The 17,643-nt window shown below is 40.5% G+C and overlaps 1 protein-coding gene across 1 annotated transcript in view; it reads left to right on the top strand.

Moving 5' to 3' along the window:
• Window positions 1-16,589, top strand: part of COL12A1 (collagen type XII alpha 1 chain) — a 113,901-nt gene extending 97,312 nt beyond the window's left edge. The window contains exons 56-65 of the mRNA XM_061131780.1: window positions 353-406; window positions 757-810; window positions 4,951-5,004; window positions 6,397-6,468; window positions 9,934-9,969; window positions 10,068-10,134; window positions 11,203-11,391; window positions 12,337-12,405; window positions 13,147-13,317; window positions 14,376-16,589. Of these exons, the coding sequence (XP_060987763.1) occupies window positions 353-406; window positions 757-810; window positions 4,951-5,004; window positions 6,397-6,468; window positions 9,934-9,969; window positions 10,068-10,134; window positions 11,203-11,391; window positions 12,337-12,405; window positions 13,147-13,317; window positions 14,376-14,386 (777 nt within the window). The 3' untranslated portion in view covers window positions 14,387-16,589. The remainder of the gene's footprint in view (window positions 1-352; window positions 407-756; window positions 811-4,950; window positions 5,005-6,396; window positions 6,469-9,933; window positions 9,970-10,067; window positions 10,135-11,202; window positions 11,392-12,336; window positions 12,406-13,146; window positions 13,318-14,375) is intronic.
• The last annotated feature ends 1,054 nt before the right edge of the window (window positions 16,590-17,643 follow it).

Genomic DNA, 17,643 nt, shown 5'->3' with positions numbered 1-17,643 from the left:
TATAAAGAACAAAATTATATTACGTTTCATTGACTCTCCATTACAATTAGCACCAAATTAAATATGTTAAATAATAAAAATAGTTTTCCCTTCAACTTGGGTTCTTTTAAAAGAAAGGCATATTATCCCATGATTATATAAAATGATCCCATAACACGATAAATGGAAATTATAACAGCATTTGTAGTTTAAAAAGTGAGCATCAGTCCCCAAAATAATTTATTCATCTCCCTTCACAAATATGCTTCATTGGATTTATGAAGTGATAGAGATTTCAGGAATGACTCACGTCTTCCCTTTTCACTTAATTTCTGTAAAATGCTGAGACCTGTTTTCCCACTGCTTGCTCCAGGGTCGCCAGGGAATGAAGGGCGATGCCGGAGAGCCAGGACTTCCAGGCCGGACTGTGAGTTGTTCTTCACCTTGCCTTTTCTTGACTTGTCAAGTGTTCTTTGCAAAGTTGCCCTTGTAGTGCCTCAGAAGGTGAACCAAGGTTAAGCCGCAGAGCAGAAGCCTGGCCATTTTCCATTCCGTCGCCTGGCCTGAGGCTTCAGGCTGAGGCTGTGCAGTCAGGTCTGGGCTTGTTGACTGAGCTAGAGTCTCCCTCGCGGGCTGGCTCTGCACTCGCTACTGAGTTTCTATTCCTTCGCAGAGTCCCTGCACTTTTCTCCCAAACATTTTGGAGAAGGACACAAATTCCTTTCCTCACACAAGAAGTTTATTACCTTGTTTTCTTGTTTGTTTCCTTTTGTGTAGGGAACTCCAGGATTACCTGGCCCACCAGGACCAATGGGCCCTCCAGGAGACAGAGTAAGTGTTCTTGTGCGGCCTCTAATGACATTGGACATGATTATTGCCTATTAATTAACCCCCCCCCCCCCCCCCCATAGTTCGGTTGGTGTGGCTGAAAATGCAGAGTTCACATATCTCATAGGAGGCAGGAAAGCTAATATCAGTGGGCCAACTGACACCAGGGCAATCTCAAGGTCTATGAAACAAAATGGTGGGACTTTAAATGAGTCGTTAGAATTTTGGAAATTTAAAAAAATTCAGCATACTCAGAAACCAATGAATTTTGGTTCATTGGGAAGAGATTCAAGAATCCTAGAAAACTGTGTTAAATCTGAAAATTAATAATTTTTTATGAGGCATCTTTTATGTAGCTCTAAGAATAGTCTTGATTCCCGTGGCACTTTGTATGTGGTCAGGGACATCTTTTCTACACCTTTAGAACTCAGATACCATCTGCAGGCCTCTGTGATGGATAGCAACTGGAACTTAGTAGGAATTGTGCTCATTTATGGCAGATCTCAGGTCTGTTCTTGAGTTATGAGGAGATCAGTGCAGGAGACCCAGTTTTTTCTAGGACAAGTAGATGAGAAGCACAGTGGCTTCTGTGCTCTGTTTAACGTTACAGAAACATTTGGTTTCATAGGAGACCACAGACGCTTTAATAGAAGGTTTTAGAGCTGCTCAGAACCAAGGCACTAATGACTTCAGCACCTTCTAGTTTAGACAGCAGTCTGAGTGTTGTCTATATTCTGACTAATCAAGTCAAAACACAAGACTAGCAGCAGGCTCTGAGAGGGCCAGAGCTGTAATAGTTGTCACTCATGCATTGATCTGTTAACCTTAACACCTCCAAGACCCCATGGGGCAGAAGAGTTGGGTCAATCGGATGGAGCAAAGTTTTGCCCAGATAATACCAGATGTTGGATGATTTGCCAATGAAATTTATTTGCTCCAATGCCTACTCTTGAGTTTATGAGAAAATGAGGTCAAAGAGAAAACTGTTCTCTGGGAGCCTGGGACCCACTGGTACTTATACATATTCTTCTGACTCTTTTGAGACTGGCACTCTAGTTTTATTTGAATTCTTGTCTCATAATAAAGGACCACAATGATATTGCAAGGGTGATCAGTCAGCCTATGCAATCAGTCAACAAAACCAAAAATATCGCATTCAGGAAGTAATGACGGATATTAAATATAGTTCAATGTCCTATGATAAGCCATGATAAGAAAGAATATGGAAAAGAATATATATGTATAACTGAGTCATCTTGCTGTATAACAGAAATGAAATACAACATGGTAGATCAATTATACTCCAATAAAATAAAAAAACAAAACAAAAGTAATGATGGGCTGCCTCCCTTGCCACCGCTACTGCGGAAGCCATGTTGGCTTGGCACGTGCTTCAGCATGGGTTCCATGCAGACTCGCTGGGTGGTCAGTGCCCACCCCATCAACACGCTCCTTCTGAGGTGGCGGTCAGGCAGCCATCCCCGCCATCACTGCTTCCCTGAAAAGTGAAGGGGTGGGAAGGACGGTGTTTTTCACTCTTGCATTTTAATCTGTGAATCCAGCTTTGTGGTGAGGCAACCCAAGACCCTCATGTTGAGAGTGAGGAAAGTTTTCAGGAAATTATTCATCTTTTTTCCATCACAGCCTTGTACCTACCACTCAATTTCCTGTCACTACAGCTGAGAGTAGGAGTCACGGCTGATGGAACATAAACGGTTTTGGAAAGTTAGACTTTGGGTGCAGGCATCTCAGCCAAAAGAGAAAGAAAGGGAGACGGAGAGAGGAAGGAAGGGATGAAGAAAGAAAGGAAGGAAGGAAGAAACTTGAAACCTGTGGTGGGACAGAAGAGAATAAAGCTCAGGAGAGCACGCCCAAGATCATGGTGATGAAGAAAGATGTCCTATGTGGATGGAGTTGTCAGAGGCAAGAGGCTTGGGTTGCCTTCAGCTCAGATCGATTTTCAAATGAACCACAGTTTTGGGGACTGTTAGAAAGTAGGAAGACAAGTACGTGTTCAGGCAAGTCATACATGTGCGTCTGTGAAAGCAACCACAGGTCCTCTTGGCCACCCTCCCATGGAGGGAAGCAGCAATAGCTGCTGCAGCTTTGAAAATGGAAAGTAAAAAAAAAGAAAAAAAATTTGCAGCACAAAGTTCTGCAGGTGGCTCAGTGGTAGCCTTCTGAGGTCACCAGAATAGAATCCGCCTCATCCCAATTTAGGTAAATGTTACTTCTAAGAGAAAATGACTGGTTATACCTAACTGTCCGCCCATGAATGAGTGGATAAAGGTGTGATATTTTAATATATGAATATATGTTTAATGTATATAATGGAATATTATTCTGTCTTAAAAGAAGAGGGAAATGCTGTCATTTCCCAAAACACGGATAAACCTTGAACCTGGAGGACATGCCATCTGAAATAAGCAAAGCGCAGAAAGAAATACCACATGATCTCACTTATGTATGAAATCTCAAAAAAGCTGAACTCCTGGAAGCAGGTGGCTGCCAGGGGCTGAAAAAGAAGGAGAAATGGGGAGATGTTAGACAAAGAATACAGAGTTTCAGTTATGCCAGATAAGTTCTGGAGATCTAATGTACATTTTGATGACCACAGTTAATACTATAGTATGTACTTGAAATTTGCTAATAGAGTGTATCTTAAATAGTCTCACTACATAAAAAATGATAGCTCTGTGAGATGATGGGTGTGTTACCTTGATTGTAGTAATCATTTCACAATGTCTACATGTATCAAAACATCACGTGTACACCATAAATATATACGATTTTGTCAATTATAGCTCAATAAAGCAAGGAAAACAGAGAAAATGATTGGTCAGGAAGTTCTTAGAATGACTGAAGGAGGATTATTCATAGACATGATATTTACCTTAAAAAATAAAAGAAAAAGAGTGTTTTCCACAGTGGTTGGAGGAAATTTAGATGACATTCAACTGTCCAAACCATACTCAGAGCATTTTTGCTTCTTAAGTGGCTCCCAGGAGTGGTGTTGATGTTACATCAGATGAACTTAGAGTCTGTTTTTTGTTAAGCAGGGCTGGATCTTCCAGAAAACAGTCTGAAATGTTTATCTCTATAAGTTTCTGAATTTTTTTGAAAGGACAGACTATTTCTAATGCAATTTTAAAGAAATAATTTAAACTTCCTCTTTTGTAAAATCAATGGGAGTCCACTTAATGCAGGCAGTGATCCAAATGATCTTGACTTTTTGCTAGGATCCAAGAATATGCATAAAATTATCACTTATTCTCAAAGGAGGCAAAAATTTCCTTTGACAGAGGAATGCAGCAACCATAAAAAACTGCCTGACTCAGAAATCCTCGGCTGGATTTCAGAGGTCCGCACTTGGGATGAATACTAGGCGGGCAGTGAGTGACTCATTCCAGGCAGAGGTCGTCTGGCTCTGTGCAAGCTGCACAGAGATGCCCGCTACTCCTGGGTAGATCTCTCCTCTCAACCTGACCCGGTATAGGTCTAGTCTGTGAGATGAGGGGAGATGGACCACTAAACAGTTAAGTGAAGATTGAGGGTTTCCTTTCTTTTGAGTGGTGGAGTTAAGGTAGTTTTGCCTCTTTCTTGGAGGGGAGGAGAGAAATCACCCAGGAGTGAAGCGACAGTGGTCCTGTCCTGGCTGCCTGGAAGCAAGGGAGAGGGTTTTCCCACCAGGTGGTTGGCCTCTCCTGCATCTTCTATGACGTCACCTGGTTTCCTCAACAACATTCCCTTCATCCTATTTTGATCCTTCCCAGGCCAGTTCGTGGACGTTGACTTTTCAGTAGAAAGGGCTAGTCTTCCTGTAGAGTTCTCTATACTCTTAAAAAAGCAAAAGGCAGTATCTTCATAATAGGAAACTGCCTTCTTTGGAGAAGACTAGTTTGATTCTTAAAATGATCTTATTTGTAACCCTGTAAATGACTGAGTTTAGAACTGAATTATTCAGTTAAAGGCATAACTTAAACGGAAAGCATTTTTTTGGGGGCATATTTGTCTTTATATTGAAAAGTTACCTGCAATTGGGTTAAATCTCTCACCTGTCACTTTTATCATCCTGTTTAGTTTCTTTCCGTTTTGGCTGGTCATTATTTCACTAATCCACACTTAATTTCATTTTTACAATAGGGCTTTACTGGAAAAGATGGAGCAATGGGACCCAGGGGTCCCCCTGGGCCACCGGTAAGAATGGAATTGGGTGACAGTCGTCTCCCTGTCCTGACTCCCTACCCCCACTTGCTAGGAAAAAGTTCAGAAACCTGACCTTTGAGGCATATTCCATCTGTGCTGTGGACCGCACTGTTGAGGGACCTGCTTGTTTTTATTCTCCTAAATCAAAATCGGCTAGAGAAAACATGTGTTAAAAGTCTTTCTGTTTAATCAAGTTATATTTGAAAAACAGAAAAATATCTCTTAACTGGTTAGTGCCCCAGTTCCTTCACTGTGTACATTAAGTGGTGGGTTTTATGATCTTGCTGGTCATTTCCTGTTCTAGAATTTTAAGAGTCTGTAGCTTATGATATTTGAATTTTAAGGATATTAATTACAGAACAGCTTTAAGTCATTCAAAGGATGTAATTCTTATTGAGTAAGTTTTCTAATTAAGATCTTTGGGAAAATTACTGAGGCCATTGACTCTGAAAGAAGTATCTGTATATCTGCATCCAGGTGAGATAGCAATTACATTGTTGGAGGTAATTGATGCTCTTCATGGCTTCTGGCTGGATAGGAATGATTTATGTTTAATATATATGTACTCAAGTAGAGTTGAAAATGTACAGTAAACTTTCATTTAAAGTATTTACTACAGAGATTAACCTTTATATGATTGATGAATAAAGAATTGTTTTATAGAAATCTGATGATTCCATTTTAAGGAAATTTTAGCTTTAGAAGATAATGTACTGACTAGCAATATTATAAATATTTTACTAAAATATGGCTGTGTGAAAGTCGCTCAGTCGTGTCGGACTCTTTGCGACCCCACAGACTAAACTATGGCTAAAGTTTCTTAAAGCTGTGCTAAAAGGGAGAAATTCTTATGGTTTTGATGGGGTTGAGGGTGCTGATACGATAGAAGAGAATTATGCTTTATTAGAATGCATCAAAGAAAAAGTGAGTTTCTAGGCTGAGCTCCGACTTCCTGGAGGTAAGGGGAACTCCACCACATGGGGCTCAGATACCTTCTCAATTTCTTCCCCAAACAAAGTTTTCACTCTTGTCTTTTGATGTGTTTTCTATTTTGATAACAGAAATAAACGAACAGAAATTGCTTTCTGTAAATTCACTTGGTAGCCAATTTACTAGGATCCCAGTCTGTGAATGGTGAAACTGATTAAAAACAGTATATGTATATATATTTTTCAAATGGTTTCAAATGTATTTTTCAACTATACACTCCATAAAGACTGAATAGGAATTTTCAAGATTTTTTTTCTCCATGTTATCTTAAATTTGATTTTACTCTTCCTTAATATGCTGAAAGCTTTCAAAACCCTCCGCGCTTTGTTAGTTTCCTTCACATGGGATTCCTCTTTCACGGTAACCTTTTGTTTCTCTGCCTGTGTGTATCAGGGAAGCCCAGGCTCTCCAGGAGTCACAGGACCAAGTGGGAAACCAGGAAAGCCGGGAGATCACGGCAGACCAGTAAGTGGATGGCTTGCATGCCTAGTCATTCCATTGTGAGTGATGAAGAGACTGCAAGACTGTGGCGTATTTATGTTATCTCTGCCGTAATACGTTTGAAGCATTTGTTGAAACTATGCTAAACCCATGGATTTAACTTGGTACTAGTTCTAAAATTTTTCTCTCCAAGTTATAACATTCTGGGATGAAAACTGTGGTCATAGGGTTTCTTTAAAAGGAGAATGGGATTATGAGCCAAGACACATATTTCTGCACTGTATAAACACTCAGAGCTGGGTCAGCAGAATCATTCTTTTTATTTAGGAGCGGTATGCAGCTTAAGATAGAAAAACACATGATGGTGCATGGCGCCTCCATGGATGCTCTGCAGAAGTTAACCCTTTGTGAGCGTCCTGTAGCCCTGCCACTCACTCTTTGCCCTTCTGTTGAGGATGCTAGAGTATTAGCCCCAGAATGAAAATAATTTATCTAATCCATTATCTTACTTTTTTACACTGCCCTGCTCCAACTCATATCCAGTTTACCTTTCTGTTTATCAGATGTTTTGGTTAAAATAATAGTTGAGCTGGTCTAATGCATATCTTCTGTTTTCAAATTTGTATCTCCAAAACTGAATGCTTCCCAGGTGGTGCTAGTGGTAAAGAATCTGCCTGCCAATGCAAGAGACAGGAGTTTGATCCCTGGGTCGGGAAGATCCCCTGGAGTAGGAAATGGCAATCCCCTCCATTTTTCTTTCCTGGAAAATTTCATGGACAGAGGAGCCTGGCGGGCTATAGTCCATGGGGTTGCAAAGAGTCGGACATAACTGAGCACATATTTGTAATGACTGTTGGGCTCCATATTCTTCCTTACAAGCTCTCCCCTATTTGTGTCTATGAAGAATAAATGTATTTTAAGCAGCTTTTTGTCTGAGTAGAATTCTGAAATATAAAAATTTATTTCAAAGGTCATGAAGTCCGACATTAGTGATGGCACGCCTATCAGAGCTGTTCTCTGAATGGAACTTCTCTCTTCTTAAGTTTTGTCCAAGTTAAAAAAAAAAAGTATAAACCCAAGTTAAAAAAAAACAGTTTAATGTCAAACTAACTTAGGGTAGAATCTTTATGTGACATGGCCTGCCTTCTACGTTTACATAAAATTAAGCAAGCAGCGTAAAGATGAAAGGCCTCCTGATATGCCTCATACTCTGTGTATACTCTAGCACATGACTTTATTACTCTCTTTTCATTAATAAATCATGGCAGAAACTTCACAAGAGCAGTTAAAAGTACACAGAACTTTTCAACCCATTCAGGATTCTATTTCTTTTTATAATGACCAAAATAGAGTCTAACATAATAATATCACTGATGTAATTGATGGCTGCAGCTAGAAACCTGAAAGAAATGTCTACTTCCTTTACTTGAAATGAGATCTCAGGATACTGGCAATAAAGATGAGTTCTAAATCATATATACTAGACCAATCTCAGAGAGGCACTAAATTAAAAAAAAAAGGGGGAACAAAGTAGCAGTTAATGCAAAAAAGATTCCCTGAAATTTACAAAAGGCTCCAAGCTAAATAATGTTTCCATGAGAGTGGAATACTTTTGGTAGAGAGAGTCAGGCTCCACTTTTTCTTCGAACTACAGTTTGGTGACATTTATCTGGACGTTATCTACCCCGTTCCCGTCCTTTAACCATCCTTTTAAGGTGGTAAATTACCTCTCCTTTTCTTCTCTCTTCTATTTACGTTTAGTTTCTAAAACCAAAACTAGCAGTTGCATGTATAAAGGTCTTAGCAGGGAACTTAGCTCAACCACGGTTAGCTTGTCATTAGTGCTTGTATGCAGAGTTGTCTTTCTGTTAAGTATATAATACCTGATGTTGTATAGTGGATGTTGCCAAGAAATGCTGATGGAATGTTTTTATTCATTTACTCAACACCCTTTGGTTGGTGCCTAACTGTGCTAGTTGGCATTCTAGGGTCTGGATAAAGCCATAAACAGGGCGAAGTCCTTGCCCTCACAGAGATCCTAGTGGGGGATACAGACCAAAAATGTAAATACATAATATAGTTTCTGGTGATGATGAGTGATATGAAAGAAAGAGGCACAGAGTAAGGGGTCAGGGCCCATTATGGTGGTGTGAATGGGCTATTTCAGATGCAGCGGTCAGGGAGCCTGTCCGAGCAGGTGCAGTGAGGTTGGGAGTATCTGCGGGCACATTATTCCAGGTGTGGGGAAAGATGAACAAAGGCTGAGGGAGGGTGAGTGGGGCACGTGGATGGAACAGCAGAGAGATCCGAGCACCTGAAGCGAATGAAGTGAGGAGAGGCAAGGTCAGGTAGCTGGGCAGAGGCCATCATGTGGCCCACCCAGCCCACACTTATTCTAAGTGTGATAAGAAGCCCTTGGAGCCAAGAGTGACATGGGCCGATTTTCCTCTTAAATTAACAGTCTGGCTTCTTTGTGGAGAACAGACTCGAAAGGGGCAAAAGTGGGAGAAAGGAAGACCAGTTGGATGGATGTTGAGGAGTTGAGGTAAAAGTCTTGTAGACGGTAAGATGCAGTTTGGGATGTTATCTGAACGTCAGATTTGTCAGTGGTATGGGTATTCCTTTCAGGGGGTAGCCTGGAGATATACAGAAAGACAAAAACTTCTTACACTAGAAGGAAGACTTTTTCCAAGGTGTTCTTGTGGCCAGTGAGAAGCCTGACAGAATAGGGAAGGGGGCGGCAGAGGACGAGATGGTTGGATGGCATCACTGACTCAATGGATGTGAATTTGAGCAAGCTCCAGGAGATACTGGAGGACAGGGAAGCCTGGTGTTCTGCAGTCTATGGGGTCACAGAGAGTTGCACACAACTTAGCAACTGAACAACAACAACAACAAATTCTGTAATTGTGTTTGGATGTGGGACCAGCATTTGGGTTAAGTTCTTTGATAATCGAGGCATGTAGCTCTTTCATATCCAAGGCACAAAATCACTAGAAGTTAGAGATGCATGTTTAGTTAGGGAATTGATGGAAGGTCTTACTATTAAGAGATCTTATGGGTTCTTACTGGAACTGAACCAAGATTAACCTACAATAGTCAGTTGAGCTCCCTAGCCATAGTGACATGAAAAAAAGGTAGAATAGAAGCAAGGGCAATGTGACATGTATTTCAGTTCCAGATCTCTACTGTGAATGGGCATCATAAAATGCAGGCACAATACATAACTTCTAAACGTGATCATAAAATGCACATCTCAGCACTATTTTGGAGGACATCTGCTTCTGAGAGAGGGAGACAGGGAGACAGGGAGACAGATTAGATTCCTTCTTACAGACAAGCAAAAGGTGAGTAACTTGAATGTGAACACGATGTGTGATTTTGCTAATTTGTTAGAAAATAGACCTTGCTGTCTTTCATCATGTCCATTCAGAAGTCATTTTAGACCATGTTTGTCAGTTTGTAATATCTGAAATTCCTATATTTCAGGGTCCATCAGGATTGAAAGGAGAGAAAGGCGATAGAGTATGTATTTCTTAAAATTTGACTTACAAGTTTATTTTGTGTGTTAAACATTGAACTCTGGAACTATGCTGATCATACTTACTGATTTAATTCACTAGGGAGACATCGCTTCCCAGAACATGATGCGAGCAGTTGCAAGACAAGTCTGTGAACAATTGATAAGTGGTAAAATTTCTTTTCCTTTGAATATATGCATGTTTAAGTGAATTGCAGGAAAATGCAGGGTGTTTTCTAAGATATATACTTTCTAAGATAAATGTTTCTATTTCATTTTCACAACCTCTTCTTTTTATACATTGTCAGTTTTGTATCCTGTTAGATAAAGTGGATGATATTTTAATGATTGTCATCAAGATAAAACAGTAACCCAAGGTAAAATAATAGCCCGTTATCCTTATATTCGGTCTGATACAAAATCACATTTTAAAAGGGCCTTTCAGTTTCAATATTAGGATTTTTTACTGGGTATCCACTGAAGCAGCAATCATTGCATCTCTTAAGTTATGCTGTTTGAGTTTCACTGACTCTTAAGGAAGGAGGACCGTGGAGATTAATTTGATCCTGAAAAGTCCACGTTGATGGGGAACTTTCTATTGCCTCCTTTTGATTCACGGACTCTTTCTCCTTATTCCACGAAATTTATTAAGTGATAAGGCGCAGTGCCTGCAAACTGAGTGTGACCTCCAACTCAAGGCCTCCCTTTTCAGAAGTTTTAGGCCAGCTGTCTCCCAGGGTGGTTCCGAGGAGCGCCTGCTTTAGAGTCACTGATGCTGTATGTGAGAAATTAGTTCCTTGGTCACCCCAAATCTGGTGAATCACTCTTTGGAGATGAGACCCAGAAATTTGTAGTGTTTGAAGTATCCCACAGGTGATTCCAGTTTACACTAAAGCCTGATTATCACTGCTGTAGGCACACACACAAAAATGCTGTCATTTTTTAATTTAAAAAAAGGTTCTTTTTGAGTGACATCATCGGGCAAAACCTTGGGGCTTCATATGAGAAGCACGTTAAACTTTCACAAGTCTTTTATGTTTAGAGTAATGTTGATGGCTTACTAGACAGTATTTGGTGTTCTTATCAGGGACCATTTTGTCTGGGATGACTGGAGTGTTTTATTTTAGGGTTGGGATTCTAATTAAAATGTTTGCCGGAGGGGGCTGGAACAGAGATGAATGTCACTAAATACTAAGAGAAATCTGTTTCATGTTCTCATCCCTTATTTTAATTTTCAGGTCAGATGAACAGATTCAATCAGATGCTGAACCAGATTCCAAACGATTACCACTCTAGTCGCAACCAGCCAGGCCCTCCAGGCCCCCCAGGTCCCCCCGGCAGCGCAGGAGCCAGAGGAGAACCAGGACCTGGGGGGCGGCCCGGCTTCCCAGGCACACCAGGGATGCAGGGGCCCCCGGGAGAACGAGGTAGGCATTCCTGGCTGCTGCCTAGGCATCAAGGAAGGAATCGCTAAGTGTAGAAGCTGGGTCGAAAAGCACGTGGAAGGCTGAGCTTGGCAAATGACGCTGGTCTTGTTTGGACAGCCCCAGAAGAGCCACGCATCCCTGAACCTGTTTTTCTTTCTAGGCAGCTGTAGGCTATAGAGATCCTTATCTTAGAAAACAGGAAGATTTTGTCAGGAGATCTCTGTCAAGACAATGCCGTTTTCTGATTGTTGCTGTTAGTGAGCAAAATTGTTTCTTGGCAAAGGGAATCAGGCACTAAAACCGTATTAATTGTTTTGACTGGCAAGAGCTGGGCAGCAACTGAATGTAAGCTGCCTTACGATTTTAGATCCAAATTCTTCTGGTTCCTTTACTCAGGGTCTGGAACTGGTCTTATGTGTTTATTTGGCTTTAATTTCATGGTAGATAAGTGTAATTGAAGGAAAAGGAGAAAAACAAGATTATCTGATTCCAGATGTTTCAGCATGCTGGGGACTGACTTTGTGAAAGTAGTGGTTAACATTCTGGGGAAGACCTAGATGCTTCTATAATTCTGATGGTTTAGATGCCATCCTCATAGGGCTACTGAAGCTGAGGTACCTTTGAGATGTCTTCAGTGGGTTCTAATTCTTTAGTCAAGATTTCTGTTCTTAATTACTGTTTCTAAAATAATATATTCGACGTGTTTGTTTTCTTCAAATAATTTTTCCCCTGACTTGTAGCCAGATTTGTTTCTTGGCCATGAACCTGGAATTACACAAATGTCTAGAAAGAATTTTGGCTTAGAAAGTGGACTTCTGTGAAAAATTGGGTTCTGCTTTTACTAAGGGAAATGAATTACTTAAATCAAGTATTATCGGTTCCGATGAAAACTACATTTTTCCAGATAATTTTCCCTCTGTGTTTTCCCATTCTGTCCTTGCTTAGGTTTGCCGGGAGAGAAAGGTGAAAGGGGTACTGGATCTCCAGGACCTCGAGGGCTACCTGGCCCCCCAGGTAGGTTTTGAGAGCGCACAGCCCTCCTCAGAGGCGCAAACTCATCCTGTTAGCTTCAGGCAGGCCAATCATCATGGTATATATTTGAACAAGAAGTTCCTCTTGATCCTCCTCATTTTTATGTTCTTTTTGTTTAAAAAAAAAGTTTCAGCACATTCTATTTAAGATTTACTCTAAGTGTAATATATGAGGGTCTGAGTTTTAGTGACAGAAAGATGCTGTTTTCTTTTCATGGGATTCCTTTTTTTTTTTTCCCCTATTTGTTTTGTTTGGCCTCACAGCTGTTAAGGATGGCATCATTTCCTGCTCCTTCCGCTGTTCTTCAAGATGCTAATAGACTAATAGACTGAGGAAATATATCCTTGTTAGAAATCCTGACACATCCCAAGATTTCATTCACAGGTTTTTTTATTGAGGTTTTGGAAGGAAAGAATAGTTGTTCTATGCATTTTGTTTACTAGATTGAGAATGAATTGTTTTCTTCACCATAAGGTCCATAAGGTCCTTTGCAACCATGGTCAGCCCTGGAGGTTAAATCTTTATATTTGTGTTAACCACGAGTGAGTATCAGTAGATTCAGAAATAACATTGCTTCATACTGGTGATTTCTAAGGAAATATTTTCTTACCATATGCTAGAGACTCATCTGGTCTTGAAGTAGTGGAGGTACCAAAGTACTGTTGACTGCCTTGGGAGATGCATTTAACAAGAGGGGCAATATTTGTCTTAAACCCACAATAGGTCCACAAGGAGAATCAAGAACTGGTCCACCAGGGTCCACAGGTTCCAGAGGTCCTCCAGGTCCTCCTGGTCGTCCTGGAAACTCAGGTATCCGAGGCCCCCCAGGTCCTCCTGGATACTGTGACTCATCCCAATGTGCCAGCATCCCATACAATGGACAAGGCTATCCAGGTATGTTGTGGCCCTTATAGGGACCCAAATTCACCTGAGTTAAAGAAAAACCTGTATGAAAATAAAGTTCCCTAGGATTGAAGGAAAGTTGATTTGAGGATTTCTTCAAGATAGCCACTCTTTCAGTTGTGTGTTTTGATTATGTAGTAATAGTCTCTCTCAAAAGAATCAATGTTAATTTTATGACATTATTTCACTGATAGGAGTTGAATAATTCTTTTCTCCTCCTTTCTATACTTCTGCATTTATCAAATTACAACATAATCTTCTCTATTTCTCCTGATAGTTCAAAGAATGTTATTGATTGATTTTTTTTTTTTTTTTGGCCTAAAGGTTGGGAACAGGGATTTATTGAGTACAACTGTAGAATGCCAAGAATATATATATATATAAAATTTGTTTTGGGAATCTAATGTGTAGGCAGACTATTTGATAACATAGTAGAGGTAATTGGAAATATTTCACTATTTTACTTTGTCCATGGAATTAGTGTTTTATAAACTCTGGGACCTAATTTTTCAAGAGTTTGTCACAAAATTCTAATATTTGACAATTTGACAATTACAGGAGGCAGAAGTCTCTTAAGCCTGAATTTGGGGAATATGGGGACAGAGGCAATATGCTGATCTAGAAATTAAAAAATTAATGCTGTGGGCAGTGGTCAGCAGTGACCTTTTTCATCAATGCACCCTCAAGCATCTTGCAAGTTTTAAAAATGATACTGCTGTTTGATATGGTTGGCTACTAGCAAGTAGTGCATGAGTAGTTGAATATCTGAATATCTATATATCTATATATTTATGTGCATACTTACATATGACCAAAAATAATCATATGAATCTTAAATTTCTTATGCAAACCATTCACAAAATTGCAATTTCATTCTTTATAAAAGAAATTTGAATTACCTCTGCCTTCTGGTATGTATGAGTAACTTGAAATATATGGATATATACATATATAATTTAACCATTACATACTTAGATGAATGTGTATAGATATTTTTTTTTTGCATAGTAATTCAACTTTTAAAAACTATCATCTTTGACCTGTTTCAGGTTCCGGCTAACAAATTTTCTAAGTCGCCAGTGCTGCTTACAGTTTGAATACATGAAAATCCTGTTTCTGAGATGTTTGCGCACGTGCTTATTAGAAAATGAGTCTGTATGGAAATCTCACCACAGATCTGGTTAACGAACCGGGTGGACATCATAAAGGAGGGTGGAGACTCTTTATACTAACTTGAATGAGACAAAAGCAGTGGTGGTAGTTTATAAGCCTGATGCATTTCAGTAATAATGTAGAAAAATATTATTTAAAAAAAAAAGTTCAAACACAGCTCATGAGGAGCCTCGGTTGTGAAAGAGGCGCATAATAAAACTACTAACGCGGAGATGATGCCATTTTGGGAAAAACAATTAACCTGGTTAAAGAGAAATACCTTATGTAAATAATAAACTAATTATGGCTTGTAAATGATTTGTATGTGATACTGTCCACTAAAATCACTTAACAATTCTACAATCAGCTTCTGCCTGCCGCTTGCTCTCTGCCGGAATAACATCGAATTAGAATCTCCTCATCTCTTGCTTGTTAGCGATGTGTCTGATTACCTTATGTACATGTACTCTCATTTGGGTTTTTGTAATCGCCCTTTTCAAACCAAAAGTTCAGACTCCCTTTTTTTCTTCCTGTTTCGCTGTTGTCACTGGTGGTCCTCACCCACCAGCTGTTAACTCAGGCTGTGGGCCAGACAGCCACAGAAAACGTCATGTACTGTATATTACTTGGTGATAATTGACTTTCACCTCCAGAGTTCAGTTTTAAGGAGCCAATATAACTTCCCCATCACCTCCTCACCTTTCCCAGTGGTTCTCTGAACTGAGAAATTCGAAGTCATGAAGTTACTTGGGGATTTGCAAAAAACTCCTACCTAGGTTGGTTGACAGTTCTCTTTGGCCCAGTCGCTGACCCTTCCCAGGTGTTTGTGCAATAACTCTATTTACTGCTGGACCTCTGAAGGTTACAGACAAGTGCCATTTCAGATCACCAAATTCTCTCTGCGAATGGAAGGAATCAGAACGGTGTAATTTCTCTGCTTTTGTAGTCATGGGATTAAGACTGGAGTGCAGTCCCCTCGGGTGATGGTTTAGCTTTTGGTGTGTGTGTATCCCTTCCAAATCATGCCATAACTGTAATGTTGAATCGGACAGAGCCCTACGTGCCCGAGGGCGGGGCCTACTTGCCCGAGCGCGAGCCCTTCATCGTGCCGGTGGAGCCCGAGCGGACCGCGGACGAGTACGAGGACTACGGCGCCGACGAGCCGGCCGGCGAGCACCCTCCCCACGCGCGCTGGCGGCGCGCCCTGCCCCACCGCCCCCGGCAGTGACCCTGATCCCGCGCGCTTGCGCAGCGCGGCCGGGCCGCGGGGAGGTGTTCGGATTCCCATTTACAGGTCAGACGGAGCAGTGGACGTCTTACCTGCCACGTTTCTTCCGGCGTTGCTTCATCGGAGAGTACCCTTTCTGACTGTTAGCGAACCTTGTTCCTGCAGGAAGCCTAGCTCGCTGCCCGCGCAGTCTGTAGAAATCTTTTGCCTTTGCTCTTGAAGTTGTTTGCAAGATCCTTTGTTCACAAAAGCTGCGGGGAGAGAACGTCCTTTGTGCCTTAAATAGGTAGCTAGCAGACAGCCTCAGTGAAACTCTTAAAGCAGTTAAGTCCTGGAACCCAGAGCGACGGTGTATTTCGAGAGGGCAGTTTGTCTTTTCCAATACTTAGCTGCAATTCAGTTACATCCCCATCCAAGCAGTTTCCCTCGTAAAACCAAAAAAGAGGGAAAAGTCACTCTATTGCAACTGTTTATCTTCCTCTTCTATCCTCTCTCATACATTAGGGCATAGAATGCTCTTATACATCTCTTTTTTAAAAACCACCAACCTTAAGCCATGTAGCTGAAGTTATTGTATCAACTGGATACAGTTCCATATTGCCTTAAACCTCCTTGTTTTAGACACGCTAACATTTATGCCAAATTGCAGATTATTCTGCAGAGATGGAATTGCATGTTTGTGTTGTATATTTAGTATGAACTTTTTTTTTTTCCAGAACATAATGTTTCTTAGTTATCAAAAGCAGTTGGAAAATGTTTGCAAGACTATGAACATAGAATTGCTGCTTTTATATTTTAACTGCAGATTGTGAATTTCACTGCCTTATATTATTTATTTCTGAAACAAAAGAGGCATTTTTCAATAAAACTACTGAAAATTTGACATGGTATGTGTTTTCTTTAATGTCCTTTGGGACTATTCAGGCCGTTGTTACAACAAACAAGTTCATGTCCTTGGATACGGTTACAAAGCTTGTTACTATTAAATTATGGTAAATAATGTTAGATTTTTAATGATATGGTGAAGTCATAGAAAGTAGTGAGAGAGCCTTTAAAGGCCCAGAAGATTCCAAAGGCTTTATTAGGAATGTAGAGGATGTGTGTGTTGGTGGAAAAACAACTAAGTATCCTAGGAGACCCCAAACAACCAAACAACCTTTAACAAGTCACATGATTTCACATGCACTTACTCATATTTCCTATACCATACTTTACCCAATAGCATGTTTAACTACAAAAAGAGTAATTCCTTAGTGATACCTTCTTTTTGTACCTTTTATGAATACAATAACATCATTTTAAATACCAAAGAAAACAATGTTCATTTGAAAGAACCAACATCAATTGAAGAAAGAAGTATTGAAAGAAAATTTTCCACAGAGTAAAACTTAAGGTTTAAATACTTCCTGGAGACCAAGATCAAAAGGACTAGATGATAAATGATAGTATTGTTTGATTAGGAGGTTTCAACCAGGTCACCGAATTCATAGTATTCACCTGTAATTTCTGATACATACGGTTTAAAGTTGAAGGAGACCCCTGAGAACATCCCAGTTCAAGTCTTCACTTTAAGTGGGGAGAAACACTCACCTCATCAGTATCAGATCGAACCCTGGTCTCCTATATTGCAGGCAGTGTCCTGCATTGCAGGTCGATTCTTTACTGACTGAACCACCAGGGAAGCCCTAAAATCCTAACATCAGTTCAGTTTAGTCATTCAGTCGTGTCCGACTCTTTGCGACCCCATGAATTGCAGCATGCCAGGCCTCCCTGTCCATCACCAGCTCCCAGAGTTTACTCAAACTCATGCCCATTGAGTCAGTGATGCCATCCAGCCATCTCATCCTCTGTTGTCCCCTTCTCCTCCTGCCCCCAACCCCTCCCAGCATCAGGGTCTTTTCCAATGAGTCAACTCTTCACATGAGGTGGCCAAAGTA

The sequence above is a fragment of the Dama dama genome, chromosome 28 (assembly GCF_033118175.1).
Source record: "Dama dama isolate Ldn47 chromosome 28, ASM3311817v1, whole genome shotgun sequence".
NCBI classification, from domain to species: Eukaryota; Metazoa; Chordata; class Mammalia; order Artiodactyla; family Cervidae; genus Dama; species Dama dama.
Note: the sequence above shows the minus strand (reverse complement) of the source record. Positions and strands in the feature narration are given on the sequence as shown.